Consider the following 13,587-nt stretch of genomic DNA (forward strand, 5'->3'; position numbering starts at 1 on the left):
CTTCTGCTTGTGTGATCTTTCTAACGTCTTTCTTGAACAGGCTCTGTGGTGCCCAAGAATAATTCATTGACTCCCTCCTAACATATTTTTAGCTACCCCTTTGAGTTTATTTATTTTTTTTTTAATATACTTTACCATTTGGATAATAGGCATTACTGCAGTAGATGGTTTAACTTTTATCAGCCTTGCAATTATAGTATCCTATTAGCATAACAGGTGTTTTAGAAACTCTGGAAGGATGATATGTCAGCATGTTCAGAATTAAAAAAAAAAATCTATCCCTGAAACTATCTTACTTGTTAGACTGTCATTTGTTTAAAAGAACAGATGCATTTGATCTGACTTACTGTGTTTTTGATGCCTTTTTTAAATATGTGACTCTGAAGTAGGCTTGATCCTGCATCTGAAGTTCTTACTCAGAAAAAAGCTATGACTGTGGTTTGGTTAGGAAATATTTCTAAAATTACATCTATGGCATTTCAAATACACTGTTGTCTTTAATAGTAGATAAGAAAAAACAGTTCATTAATTTTCAATTCTTTTACAAGAGAATTACATTTCCTAGTGAAATGCTATGGTTTGATTAATCTATATTGACCGTTCAGTACTGCCATGATAGTGGTGTTCAGGAAATTTAAACATTTCCAATGTTCCTTATCTCAGCTTTCATTTTACAGAACTGTTCTATAAGTTTTCTGAGATGATATGCTTTCTATAGAATAACTCAAGATGAATTTACAGGAAAGGTGAAATTTTGATCGCTGAAATAGAAGAAAATCTGAAGAGTTTGCAAATGTTGAGAATGTGACAATGAGCTGTTTAATCACAGAGAGTCAGTGGTAATTGCCAAGTAAGTAACTTATTAAAAGGATATGAAAGCAAACATGTAGATGGCAGAGTGGAGGGTGCCTTCAGTAAAACATCTTTCACAGGTGCTCTGACTCCTGCTGCTGCCTTGCCCTTCCTCTGTGTGGTGCTTCCATTCTCCTGATAGCTCCCAGTCATTCCTTGCTCTGGGACTCTGCTCCCCCATGTTCATCCCGTTACAAACACTGGCCTTGCTGCCAGCAGTGCCCTGTGCTTGCTCTGTCCTCTCCTTTGCTACGTCATGTCCTCAGGAAGCAGCCAGAGAGCAAAGGGGAAAAAAAAGCAGGCTCTGGTCATAAGAAGCATTGCAGGCTGTTCCACAGGAGCACGTATGAAGAATCACCTATGCTTTCATCTACAGCATTGGCTCATTCTTCCCCGTGAGACATCTTTAACTGGCAATGAGTATCTTGATAGGAAGAGGCAGCTTAGGTTAGCAATCCTAATTCTGTATGTAAAATCAGGAACGAAACCAAGAGTTGGAAATTTCACATAGCAGAGAATGTACAATATAGTACTTTTAAATCTCTTGTGGACAAAAATACTTATGTTTTGTGTAATGCAGTGCTGAAGGCAAGGTGAGACAGTTCATACAGCTATCTTCAGAAGAAGAAACAAATATAGTATTTCTGACCATTTTCCATTGACAGAGTATTTGAGACTGCTTTTTTTTCTCAGCATCTTGGAAGCTATTTCTTAGTGATCTCTGTGAAACACTTCACTGTTACTGTTATTTTTTAAAAAAAACTTTTAAAATTTGTTTAAAATTTGTTTAAAATTAATGTTTAACCCACATATACTCAAGCTAGTTTAAAACACTCTATGGTGTTTTTTTTTTCCCAGCTGCAGTTTATCCATTTTAATGAGATAGGGGTCAATGTACTCATTAATGAACATTCACTTGAATTACTTTGCGACACTGTCTTCTGGTACTTGTATTCCCTGTTGCTAATAAATATTTTCTTTCACCTAGATAACTGTTGGCAGCAGTTCTGATTTTCAGAAACAAGAACAGAAGTGCTTGGAAAACACCCTCCAAATAGTACAATTTTGGAGCTAGAGCATACTCTTACCACTTCTACTTCATCAAAGACAAGCTTTAGTAAATAAGGTTTTTTTTGCTTCAAGGTATCTTCCCCTCCACCCCCGTTTTACATTCTGTGCTCCTCTGAGAATGAATTTGGAATTTGTATTTGTTATGCAAAAGTAAAAATAGTCATACTGCAGAGCACAGAAACTGTGTGGAAAAGGAAAGAAAAACATTTGAATCCCAAAGGAAGTATATATTTATCCGTCTAGATTTCCTCATACAGAGCTGCTCAACACAGGCAGTTTGTGCTCCTAGACTGGTCTTCAAGCAGCCTAGAGGGAGTTTAAGACAAGAGGCTCAATGTACTGTGCCAAAATTAGTTCACAGGTGTTACTTAAACTACATGATTAGAGAGAATTAGTTTATTTAACTAATTTGTATTTTTGCTGTTAAAGTTTCTTATCCTAGCTTGAAACTATAACAACTGCCATAAAGCAATTCTAGCTTAAATCTTCAGTTACTAGACAGGAATTTGGGGAAAATGATGGATTAAGGATAGCTAGACTATGGTTCTACTCACTGTAATTATTTTAAAACATACTACTGGGAGCTTCTAGCTGCCCTGTGTGGGATCACAGTCTTTTGAGTCTATGCATCTGTGGATATTTTAGTAAGAGTTCACTGGTTCACCAACTTGTAGAATTCAGTGTAAGCAGCTGAGGTCAGTATTTACAAGCCAGGAAGGCTTACACAGCTACTTTTCTTTTCCAGCACTTAAATTTTATTGTATTAGAACGGCACCAACTCTCTTAGCTAGAGCATTCAATTCTATTTTAAAGCAAATCATGTACTCTGTGATACTTATAATATCTACAGTCTGATACTGGAGGATGGCAGCTGTTCTCATTTAAGCAACTGTTCACTTGGAGATATTAAGCAGCTTCCATCTGGCTGCAAGTGGCTACTGGAAACTCATCTTTAACAGGGGTTTAAAAAAAGCTCTCCTTAACTAGCCACTTGAATTCAAAGCATTCAGGAGCACTTCTGTGTAAAAGTTCTCTACCCATCCACAAAAGCAAACCACACAACCTTCTCCCCACCACACACCCATCTGGTCCACCACACTCTGGATCCCACCAGTAACTGGCCTTAGACAACCAAGTCTGCCTCATACCTGGCCCCTGGATCCTCCTCTCTCCAGCTGCTTCCCTCAGAGAGAGAGATGGAGAAACATGCACACAGCTCAACTTCCCCATCAGTGTCCACCCTCCCACTTCAAGGAAACCAGGATCCTCCTGCCCACAGATGGAGGTTAAAAGGGACTTTTAGAATAGAACCCTGTATCTTCTCAGGATTACCTGAAGTCCCAACACCAAACACAGTAATATCACTGTGTTTATTACCTGTTGCCCAAACAGACACAGTTCTCAGTTTTTTTGAATAGTGTAAACTTCTACAAGATAAAAGAGATCAGATTAAAGTATTTTACGGAACTTTTATTTAATAAATAACTTCAGTAATAGCACTGTAAAAAGTGAACATCTGTTAAAATAAAAAGGCACTTAAAACAAGAATATGACTATGATGCAGTTTGAATGGTCAAAGGCAAATATACATGGCAGATGTCAAGAATGATGTGTGACTCACGTCACATGACAAGCTACGCAATCTTAGCTACAGGGTAAAGGCAAATTTACAGCTAAGACTGCTCAAAAAAAAAAAAAAAAGCACTTGTGTTGATACAAAAATATTACAAAAAGAATGGCAACCAAATACATTAAAAAGGTTAGAAGGGTGACAAAGCACCAGGCTTTAAACCAAGGAAACATGACAGGATGAAGACACGGTATGACGTAAGGCCCTTATGTGTTCTGAGGATGTCTCGGTACTTCACAATACTGCCGTCCAGGGCTTGAACTCACAAAAAAAAAACTAAGCAAGTTACCAGTCAGCAACTTTTTCAGTAATGGCACGTGTTTTAAAGCTATTTTTTTTCCCCTGCCATCTTAACATTCTTCTCAAACCCTTTCATTTTAATCATAACCTTGCAATAAGCAACTTAAAAATTAAAAAGAAATATGCATACACTTTTCAGTCCTTTACATGGCTCACTTCCAACTTACTCAACTTACCATATACTTAATTGTATGTCTAGCAAGTAAACCAATTAACCACCAGCTCCATGCTCCACGAGTTTAATTATATCTGCAAACTCAAGCCCTGATTTCCCTGTAAAGCTAAAAAGTTTAATACTAAATGTCTAGGCAGAGCCCTCATGCTGATTGCTTTAGCCATTCCCCTCCCAGTCATGCCACAGCAGTATCGCACCCTGCAGAAGACCTGGATTCACAGCACAGGAGTGGAAAAGGTCTAAAAGGCACCATGTGACCTTAGCTGACTAGGCTACACAGTCTCAAGTTTTTTTGTCAGACCTCTGGCACTGATTGCTTTTATTTGCAATTGAAAAAAAAAAATTACATATGGTACATTTTCAAAACCTGCACAGGAAAACAAACCTATATGTAATGAATTAGTAAAATCACTGCAGTTTGCTCTAAATCTATCTTACTGTGACTACAGAAATTGCTATGCTGCATACAGTGTTGTGAAGTTATACAAGCAGTGTTCATTTTCCCTCGTATTTAGGATTGACCACAGTTGTCACCGCACTCTTGTAAATTGGATTTTCACCCTAGAAAAAGAAAAATATTTGTATTAATATTTAAAGTGATGAAAAAAGCGCAGTGTTTGTAAGAGCTCTAAAAATCAGCCCAAGAAGTTACCCATTAATGTTTTGTTTGTACACACAAACAGCTTAAGTCAAACTAGTTTTCCCTCTACCAACTTGAACGAAGGCATGCTCAGGGAATACAGCACAGGGTTAGGGCCCAAGCCTGGTCAGCTCACACCACAGATTCCTTCAACGTGGCTGAACCTCGTGTGGTCATCTCGGGGCTGAGCCATCAACTCAGGGGTCTGCAGCCCATGACATTTTTTTAAGAAGCAGAACTGTAAACAACATTGTTTGAAGCCACGACTGACCACAGACCACATTCTGCTGCAATAAACATTTGAATAGCTTCTATAGTATTATAATTTAATTCCATAAACAAAGTGGAAAGGTTTGTAGCAATTTGATCATACACATTCAATATTCATATTGAACATCCAGTACTTGGCATTGTCATTTTATTCCTGCAGGTCTCCCCAGCCACTCTATGCACAAAAGGCACAGTTAAAACTAAGAAACTTCAGTACTGGTACAAATGCTATGATAAAGATTTCTATTGATAGGAGAAATGTCTACATTCTCTTGCTGAGATTTGAAAACCTCTAAATTAAGCTTTTTTCAAGCTTCCTTTGTTCCCAGGTTTCTTTTAGCTCAGTAAATCTCTCTCCACTAATCCCTGCACCCCTAAGAGGAACAGCTTAAACTCAAAATTAAGAGACAAATCTTAGGCAAAGGAAAGGGCTACCGTGCAGATGTCAGCCTGATTATAGTTCTGGCCTTTCTACCTATCTGCTGCTTTCATGAGCAGTCAGGGAATCTCTCCCCCTTTGAAATTCCCCCAGTCTGAGATGGCCTATAGAATGATATTAAGTCTATTCCACTCTACTAAATTACACAGCATTTGAAAAATTTCAGGTTAAAACCGCTTTTCCATGAGTCAATGAAAAGAAATCCTCCCCCTACACAACACACCAGGTGTGCCTGTTTTTTCAGACTGGAAAATCAACTGGAAGTATCACAGGATGTGCCCAAATGTGACAAGGCAAGGAAGAAACCAAGTTGTTGCAAAATGTTCGTGTGACAACTGCTGGGAAGTTTGTTGTCTGCTATTTGCAGCACCTGGTACAGGGCAAGTAACTAACTGGTCTACAGCAGTAGCTGTTGCTAAGGAAAACCATTTAGCTGGTGTACTGCCTTTCCATCATGCTTTCTTTCACAGGAAAAGGCTGCTTCTCCTTGAAGCCACCTCCTCTACAGGCAGTGAATAATGAGGCACATCCAATCCCACCTAGACTTGAGCAACTCCAGCCTAGTCTCTCAAATCCAGCCAGAACCTGGGTTGATAGACAATGGAAGTCAAGATTCTCAGATCTTCTCAACATCTATGTCAATGTCATCTCACCTGTCTTGAGATGAAGGAAGAACCAGGTGTTCAGTGCTGACTGTGCTTCACAAGCACACAGCAACAGCAAAAGACCTCCTGTCAGTTCCCAGGCAAACTCTCCTGATTAATCAAGTGTATCAACTACCAGTTTGCAAAGGGATGGGGAGTTAAGATTTTTTTTTTCTTTTAAATAATGGAAATACCGTGTTGTGGCTACTTCTCAGCTAGACAAATCAGTCAGTGCAAAACTACTTCCTCTCCCAATATTTTTAATAACAAGCTTTGCAATATTAAGATGTAGATGAAACTGGAAAAGCATCCAGGCATGAGGGATTTAATTTGTAACCAAAGTATCTCATCATGCCCCGAAGTTCTTGGCAATGTATGTTGTTTCCTTGAAAAGTTTTAATGCAGAAGAAGTCTTAAAAATATGCCAAGTAAAGTCTATGATAGAGAAGATCTGTAAGCTCACAGACAGTACCATAGGCAGACTGGAAGATGACACACAGCTTTCCAACAGCAAGGCGTTATGCAGTACTTCTTGTATCATGCTTTTAATCTTCAATACTACAAAAAAGGCTACCTCCAGCACAGACAGAGAGGTATCTGTTCACATCTTCTCCTTTGTAAGAGAGAACATCTATCAAAGTGTAGGAATTTGTTTAAAGGTTGGGACTAAAACTTGGAAATTTGCAGGGTGCGGCTCATGTAATTAATCTGAACTTGTAATCAGGTTTAAAATACAGTTTGCATAATAAGATTGTGCATTTTTTACTATAAAACTTTGACAGAAATCAGAATTTGAAACTTAGATGCTCTGTTCCATAATAAAATTGTGCACTTTTTACTTTAAAGCTTTTCAAGAGAAATCAGAACTTAAAATTTAGATGTCCTTTATTTAGCATAAGCCCTATTTATAAAGAAATTCAAATCCTGTACTGACTAATCTTCACTTGTACTTGCACTTTATGTTCCCAAGAACTCTCAGAAGCACACAGTGGGACTTAGGTCACTGAATAAGGCACTCAACTGACACGGGGAGACACTTGGTTGAGTTTCTCAGTTCCCATTTCTAAATGGGGATTTAGTAAAAGAGAGCTATTCAGCTTAACCCAACCTTGTGTTTCACCAGCTAAGGAGCTCTTGAGGCTTTACTGCCTATAACCACAACGTAAGACACCCAATGTATGTGCAATTCCTTCCCTGCTATCAGACAGGCAGTGACAGCCCAGGCCTTTCCAGCAATACTTGACCACCGTGTCTCAGCCCTGGCTTGGTGAGGTCTTCTACACATAACTTATCATTAAAACTAACATGATAGTAGTAAATGAATGTCCACTAGTAGACGATGACTCTGGTCTCGCTGAGGGCCCCTCAGAGGTTAACAGCTTTCCAGATTCTTAGCTGGCTACTAAAACATGGTATTCTAAACTTGCTGTCTTAGATAAATACTACCCATTTTAAATAAACCTGTTTTCTTTATGTCACTACAGAGAATACACTGGTTTAAGCATGCCAAATTAGGGAAAACACATTTGCCACATGCCCCTATAAAAACACCATGCACACTTAAACCAAAATAAAAATCAACAAGCCATAACTGTATACAAGATCAAGTGTCACTTGGTTCAACCTAGCTGGCCTGAGCACCAGCTCCAAGGATTCTGTGACAAGTTGCTTACAACACCATGGAGCAGGACTGCTGAAGTACTGAGGCACCTGGTCCACGACAAGGCTGGCTGTGCTGCCCAGGTTACCAAGCCCACGTGTGTGTATGAGTGTTGTGAGGAGGGGAAAGGGTCACACCAAATGCACACAGTTCACTTTACCCTGTACACATACGCCTGGAGGGACCCTACTGCAGTGTAGTGTGGGATTTCAGATCACTTTCCTGCCTTGGCAATACAAGACAACGCTTTCTTCACGTAAATGAAGGTTACTTCAACAATCTTAAAAACCCCAGAAAATCTTAGTTACAGGTAAAAGGAGGATTTTCTTGTCTTACTTCCTGTGGGTCACCTATGCTGCCAATACCAATCTCCTCTGTCAATGGCCAATAAAGCTAAACGTGCCTCCCTCTTGCCCCAAAGTTCTGATACTTTTATGAATACCAAAAATTATAGTCATACCCCCACCTTTCATACTTTAATCTTCGCAGTGAATGAAACAAAAAGGCAGAAGTCAATCCCTCCCTTTACACAAGAGGAAAGCTTTCTGCAAGAAGTGCTTTTTGAAGAGAAATGGCAGCAGTAGGAACATTAGAGCCTGAAAAAGTCACAGGAGCACGGAATGGAAGTTACACACTGTATGATTTGTTAGATGCTTGTCTTACATGCCATAGGAAGTACAAAATTAAGTGAGTAGCAGAAGAGAAGGTAACAGACTTAACAAGATGGACTATGTGAAATGTTAGAAAGTAACAAGAACTCCATTTCCTCCCCAGAATAAACAACTCTTGAGAAGATAAATGGAAGGCAGGTGAATATGGTAAATGTGGAAAACAAAATGAACATTTTAACAATCAAATTTGGACTCACTGGAAAGTGAAATGATTGCAAAAAGAAAAAGAAAAGGAAAGTATATTTCATCAAGGAGCATCTCAGAATGCTATACAAAGTGTTTGGAATAGGTGTTACAGCAAGGATAGGTGAGAGCTCCAATACTCTTAATTCCTGCTTTCTTGCCTCATTTTTCCTTTACAAAAATCTTTTTGAGTGCAACACTGAAAAAGTGAGACAGCAGAGAGACTAAAACTAGAACTACAGATCTTTCCTTTCCACTGGCTTCTGAAAATAGCCTTTGGATATTTAAAGGGATGTACTGCCTTTCATTCCTGTCCCTCCAATCTGATCTCTGTACCTCTTAATTCTCAATGCTCTTCTGACATCCACTCCCCATCTCATACTGCCTTTCCCATTCCTTCCCCAGCAGCTGGAGATCCCAGGGAAGGAGAACACCTAAAGCATTCCAGAAAGTGCAACCACAAAGTCTACAGAAGATAACTATCCACCACTTTAGTTTACTGACTTGCTCCTTGCTGTTCCTCCTTGTCAGCTGCAAAGAGAAATGAAATCAGCATTTCCAAAAAGAAATGAGGTGTTCAGGCAGAGTTTAGGATGGACTATGAAACTGGGGGACAAGAACATTTCCTCCTCTCATATTAATATTGTGGGTTTTCTTTTTTCCATGGAGACCCCCAAGCTGGCTGGGCTACAAGGACTGAGATATTTAATATCTCAGATATTTCAATAGAAGTAATGATGGAAAAAATAAGATGCATATTTAACTATGAAATCACTAGAGCATATGCATTTCAGTTTAAACACAAGCTAATTCTATACTAGGTTAATAAGCCAAAGCAGTTTTTTAAAAAAAACAAATCTGTAAGGCTACTCTGAGTGTTCCCAAAGTTATTCTAATAAAAGCAGTGATATTTATAGGCTGGGATATCTGAAGCATATCTAAACTAGCTTTGCAAACATCTCAACTTTAAGCAAACTGACTGCTGATTTGAGGAAACAGAAGACAAACCCTCCCCTGACCACTCTGTCTTGCCAGAATCCAAAGACTTTCTTCGATCCTAACAGACGTTCCATTATATATCCACACATTTCTCCAAGAAGAGGGGGGAAAAAAAAAGGTCACATGTAGGATACTTTTTAAGCCAGTACTGGTAGTATTAGTAAGCAATCTTGCTGTCAAAACAAGTTAAAAAGCTTTTTCAAGCTGCATTCTTTAAAACCCCAGAATCAAAGCCGCAGTAGATAAACCAGGCAAGACTCAAGCTGTGATTAACTGACTGTGACACACAGTGAGTTTGAAGTGACATGCAAAGGAAAAAAAGGAAGAAAATGAAAGAAGATACAAACTGAGACTTAGAGACCAGCTTTACGTCCATAGTTTGGATTCTTGAAATTGTTAATAGGGCTCTTGTATATAGGATTTTCTTGCTGAAGTAAAAGAGATGGTCAATGTCGAATAATTCAGTGGGAAAAAAAGAACCGTAACATTCTCAACTATCACCGAAAAAAACCATATAAAGAAAAGTGTTAATTAATGCTATGCTAGAAAAAATAATTATTAGCTTCCTTAAATAAAACTGAAAGGCTTCCTAGCAGATTTTTTAGAAGTACTCTCTTATCAAGCACAGGTGGGCGTTACTTCTACAGAACTGCAGTGACGGGGTTTTCATTGCCAGATTCCTAGCACTTCCCCAGAGGCAGTGACCCTACAGCCCCTGTGAGCCTATAGGCCATGGCTTGCTTTCATTACATACTTTTCTGTTGACAAAGGGCTGGGAAGATTTCAACAAACCAGTAGTACCAGGCAATTGTGTAACCAGTTACTGCAATCTCCTAACTAAAGCTGTATGAGTATTAACAAGATCTCTTTCATAAACATAAAATTTTCTTACTTTATACTAAAGTGACTTTTATCTTCTAATAAACTTTTTAATTATATGCTTTAAAATGTGGTAGAACTGCAAAGCTGAACTGTTCTGTCACCACAGCATTTTCTCTCTGAAATTTTATTTCAACTGAAGTTACTACTCACTTTTCTAACCCAAGAGATACTTCTCAGAGGGCTGGGATTTATATATTTTTTTTTTTTTCAAAGTGGTAACACAACACATTTTCAAGTCAGCTTGAAATAAGAATATTTCTGTACCTCCACAGGCCAGAAGGCAGGAATACAATCTGAAACAATTAAGGCATGTGAAGAAAAATCTTCTATTCTTCCTCAACTACTGCAGCTTTTATACAGATAAAAGCCTCTTGACTTACCGTATCCCACTTGGCATTCATCTTCTCCTTTTCAAATTTAGCAAATTCTCTTCTGTCATGAATGATCATTAGCAGTTTCCAAATCAATAATAATGCAAGTCCAATAAGAACAATTCCAGCAACCACACCAGCTACAATGGGAATGATGTCAGGGCCACTGGGGCATTCTAGGAAATAAAGTGAGGGGAGCATCATGTTACAAAATGGTAAAGGTAATGCACAGCCAGATGCTTTTGTAATTTCATTTTGTACTGAACCCACATTTTGGATATCAGAGATAGGTCAATACTATTTTCATTTCAAATAATGGAAGTTTTGGAATGTGTACATCCTGTAACATTCCAGCTTATTTTTATCCTTCTGATTTGTGTTCAATCTTAGCAATGGAACAATTGATGTTCTGATGATAAAATCTAAACACTGCTAAACCTTTAAGGTATTTGTCCAGAGTATTAGAGTAACATAACTAGCAATTGCATTTTAAACATACAAGAGCTCAAAGTCAAAAGTGGAGCTGGAGGGCTAAACCTGGTAGAGTACACATGCATATTTGTGGAGCAGCCTCCACACGCTCTATCAACAGTGTTACAGAAGAAGGGTGTTCCTCATTGTCCTGGTTCAGCTAGGACAGGGTTGGTTTTTCACCTGCAGTTGGGAGGGAGCTCTACCCAGGCAGACAGCTGGACCAGCCAAACCAGGACACTCATTCTACCTCAGATGGCTGTCAGTGTTAGTAGCTAATATATAGATGTAAGCAATATCTTTTTTAAAAAAAAAAAAAAAAAAAAAGTCTCAGAAGAAAAGTTATTTCCTCATCTTGGGAACTGATCTCTGCTGAAACTTAAAGAAATGCCCATATCTTCTTTGGATAAAAACACCATGCACTTTCCAAGTAAGTAAATTATGTGTTTGAAAAGAGAAATACAAATGCAGAACGATTTAACAGTGACTGACATAAAAATACAAAATAAAACCAAACTCTTCTATCAATATAAAAATTTCAATAACCACAAACTGAACAAAGGCTTTTGTAGAGCCCAATGCACAGACTGCAGGAATGGTAAGCAAATAAATCCTGTGCCGCTTCCCTCCAGAGCACGGACTCCTGATGCTGGTAGCTGCCTCTGGGACATGACAGGAGCTCCTTGGGAACCAGTAAGGAACAAGTGTCTGCTCTACTGCATACAGCCTTATTGAACTTGTATAGCACAAAATCAAGGTGCCTCCTGATGCATGAAGCCTTGATTCAACTCTTACATAAGGCAACAGAAGTTTATGCATCAAGAAAAGGTCAGACCCAAAAAGCATAGGCTAAGGGTTGACTTGTGCTAAAAGATGTCAGGGCTCAAGGTCCCCCTCCCTCTATGCTTTGGATTATATTTTTTTAAGAACTTAAAACATTCTGAATTGAAGTGGTGCCACTAACCATTGGATCTATATTAAGTGGTGATCATCCAAATGATCAATTATGAAAATTCTTTGGGTAGAATACAGCACTAAGCCTTTCAACACACAAGTAAGGTGTTTATTTTGTATCAGGATTGTAAAAATCAGGAGACCACAGACTGCTAATGCACAAAACCAGGACTTTGTCACTGTCAAATGCAATGTTGAGTGACAGTTTTCAAACTAACAGTTTTCTCAGTAAATAAATGGTAAATTACTGATCAAGCTACAGAACAGTTCTCTTTTTTGTACCAGAAAACTGAACAAAAATAAGAATGGTTGACTCTTGAGGATTAACTAAGCAAAAGGCTTTTCAGATTTATTCTTGAAGGTACTTCACAGTTCAGCAAAAGCAAAGGCTCCCAGCATGAAATAATTTCAGCAGTTTTCAGCATACACAATTTTGTGCCTTTTTTTTTTGTGCAGGACTGGTCCCATATTATTAAGACAAAAAGAAAAAAGCTAAAAAAAACCCCAAACCTCTACAGACACCATTGTTTCTAACCTGTAGCACAAGCCTCATCAAAAAGAGTAATGAAAATTTAGATATCTAGGACTTGCTACAAGACAGGTAAAGCAAGACCACAAAGCGTGTCAAGTGGAAACATGAAATGCTTCAACAAGTGTATACGTTTCTTTTTTTTTTTTTTTTTTTTAGAAAAACAAAAAGTGTTTCTGTCAGCCTAAAGGCTTGAAAAAAACTCTAGATCTACAGAGACTTATATTTTCCTAAAGCCACGCAGATCCAGACATTCACAGCTCTCATTCAGGGAACAGGCACTGATTTCCAAATGTATCTACCTCACACAAATCAGCCAGAGCTACTTTCTGTAGTACACAACAACCTCATCAGTTAACAACAAAGATGAAGGGAGAGAGGCAACATCATGTTCATACCTGGGGTCTCCACCACGTGGACGCTGGCTTCACCGTTTGAGTTAACAGAATACGTGAAGTAGAACCAGCAGTCATCAATATCCTTCTCTTTGCAGTGAGACAACGGATCAGGCTGTCCAGGCTGTGGCAGCTTGTCTCGACTTTCTACCCGGGTCATGTTGAAATACATACATTCCTGAGAACAGGTTTCCTTCTTTTCTCCCTTATCAAAAGCTCTGCACTGAATGCAGTCCCTGTGGAAGTACAAAACATAAATAATGCTTTTTAATAAGTTTATGAAAGATTCCTAGCATTTTAGCTGAAGAAATATAAAGGAGAAAAATGTGGAAACAAATCCAGAGAAAACTAGCCCTTTTGCCATGAAGACAAAAATAAAGCTCTTTACCAGCCAGAACATTTAGGTACCTTGTGACCAACAAAAGTCTCCTGTAATAAATTCCTCTTTCCC

At 38.5% G+C, this 13,587-nt stretch overlaps 1 protein-coding gene across 1 annotated transcript in view; it reads right to left on the bottom strand.

Moving 5' to 3' along the window:
* Nucleotides 1–3,378: 3,378 nt before the first annotated feature.
* The window catches only part of ITGB1 (integrin, beta 1 (fibronectin receptor, beta polypeptide, antigen CD29 includes MDF2, MSK12)), a gene marked incomplete at its 5' end in the record, with an annotated part of 23,556 nt that continues 13,347 nt past the window's right edge, over nucleotides 3,379–13,587 (bottom strand). The window contains 3 exons of the mRNA XM_008943731.1: nucleotides 3,379–4,589; nucleotides 10,797–10,963; nucleotides 13,140–13,372. Of these exons, the coding sequence (XP_008941979.1) occupies nucleotides 4,524–4,589; nucleotides 10,797–10,963; nucleotides 13,140–13,372 (466 nt within the window). The remainder of the gene's footprint in view (nucleotides 4,590–10,796; nucleotides 10,964–13,139; nucleotides 13,373–13,587) is intronic.

This window comes from Merops nubicus, unplaced genomic scaffold, assembly GCF_000691845.1.
Source record: "Merops nubicus isolate BGI_N331 unplaced genomic scaffold, ASM69184v1 scaffold487, whole genome shotgun sequence".
Classification (NCBI taxonomy): Eukaryota; Metazoa; Chordata; class Aves; order Coraciiformes; family Meropidae; genus Merops; species Merops nubicus.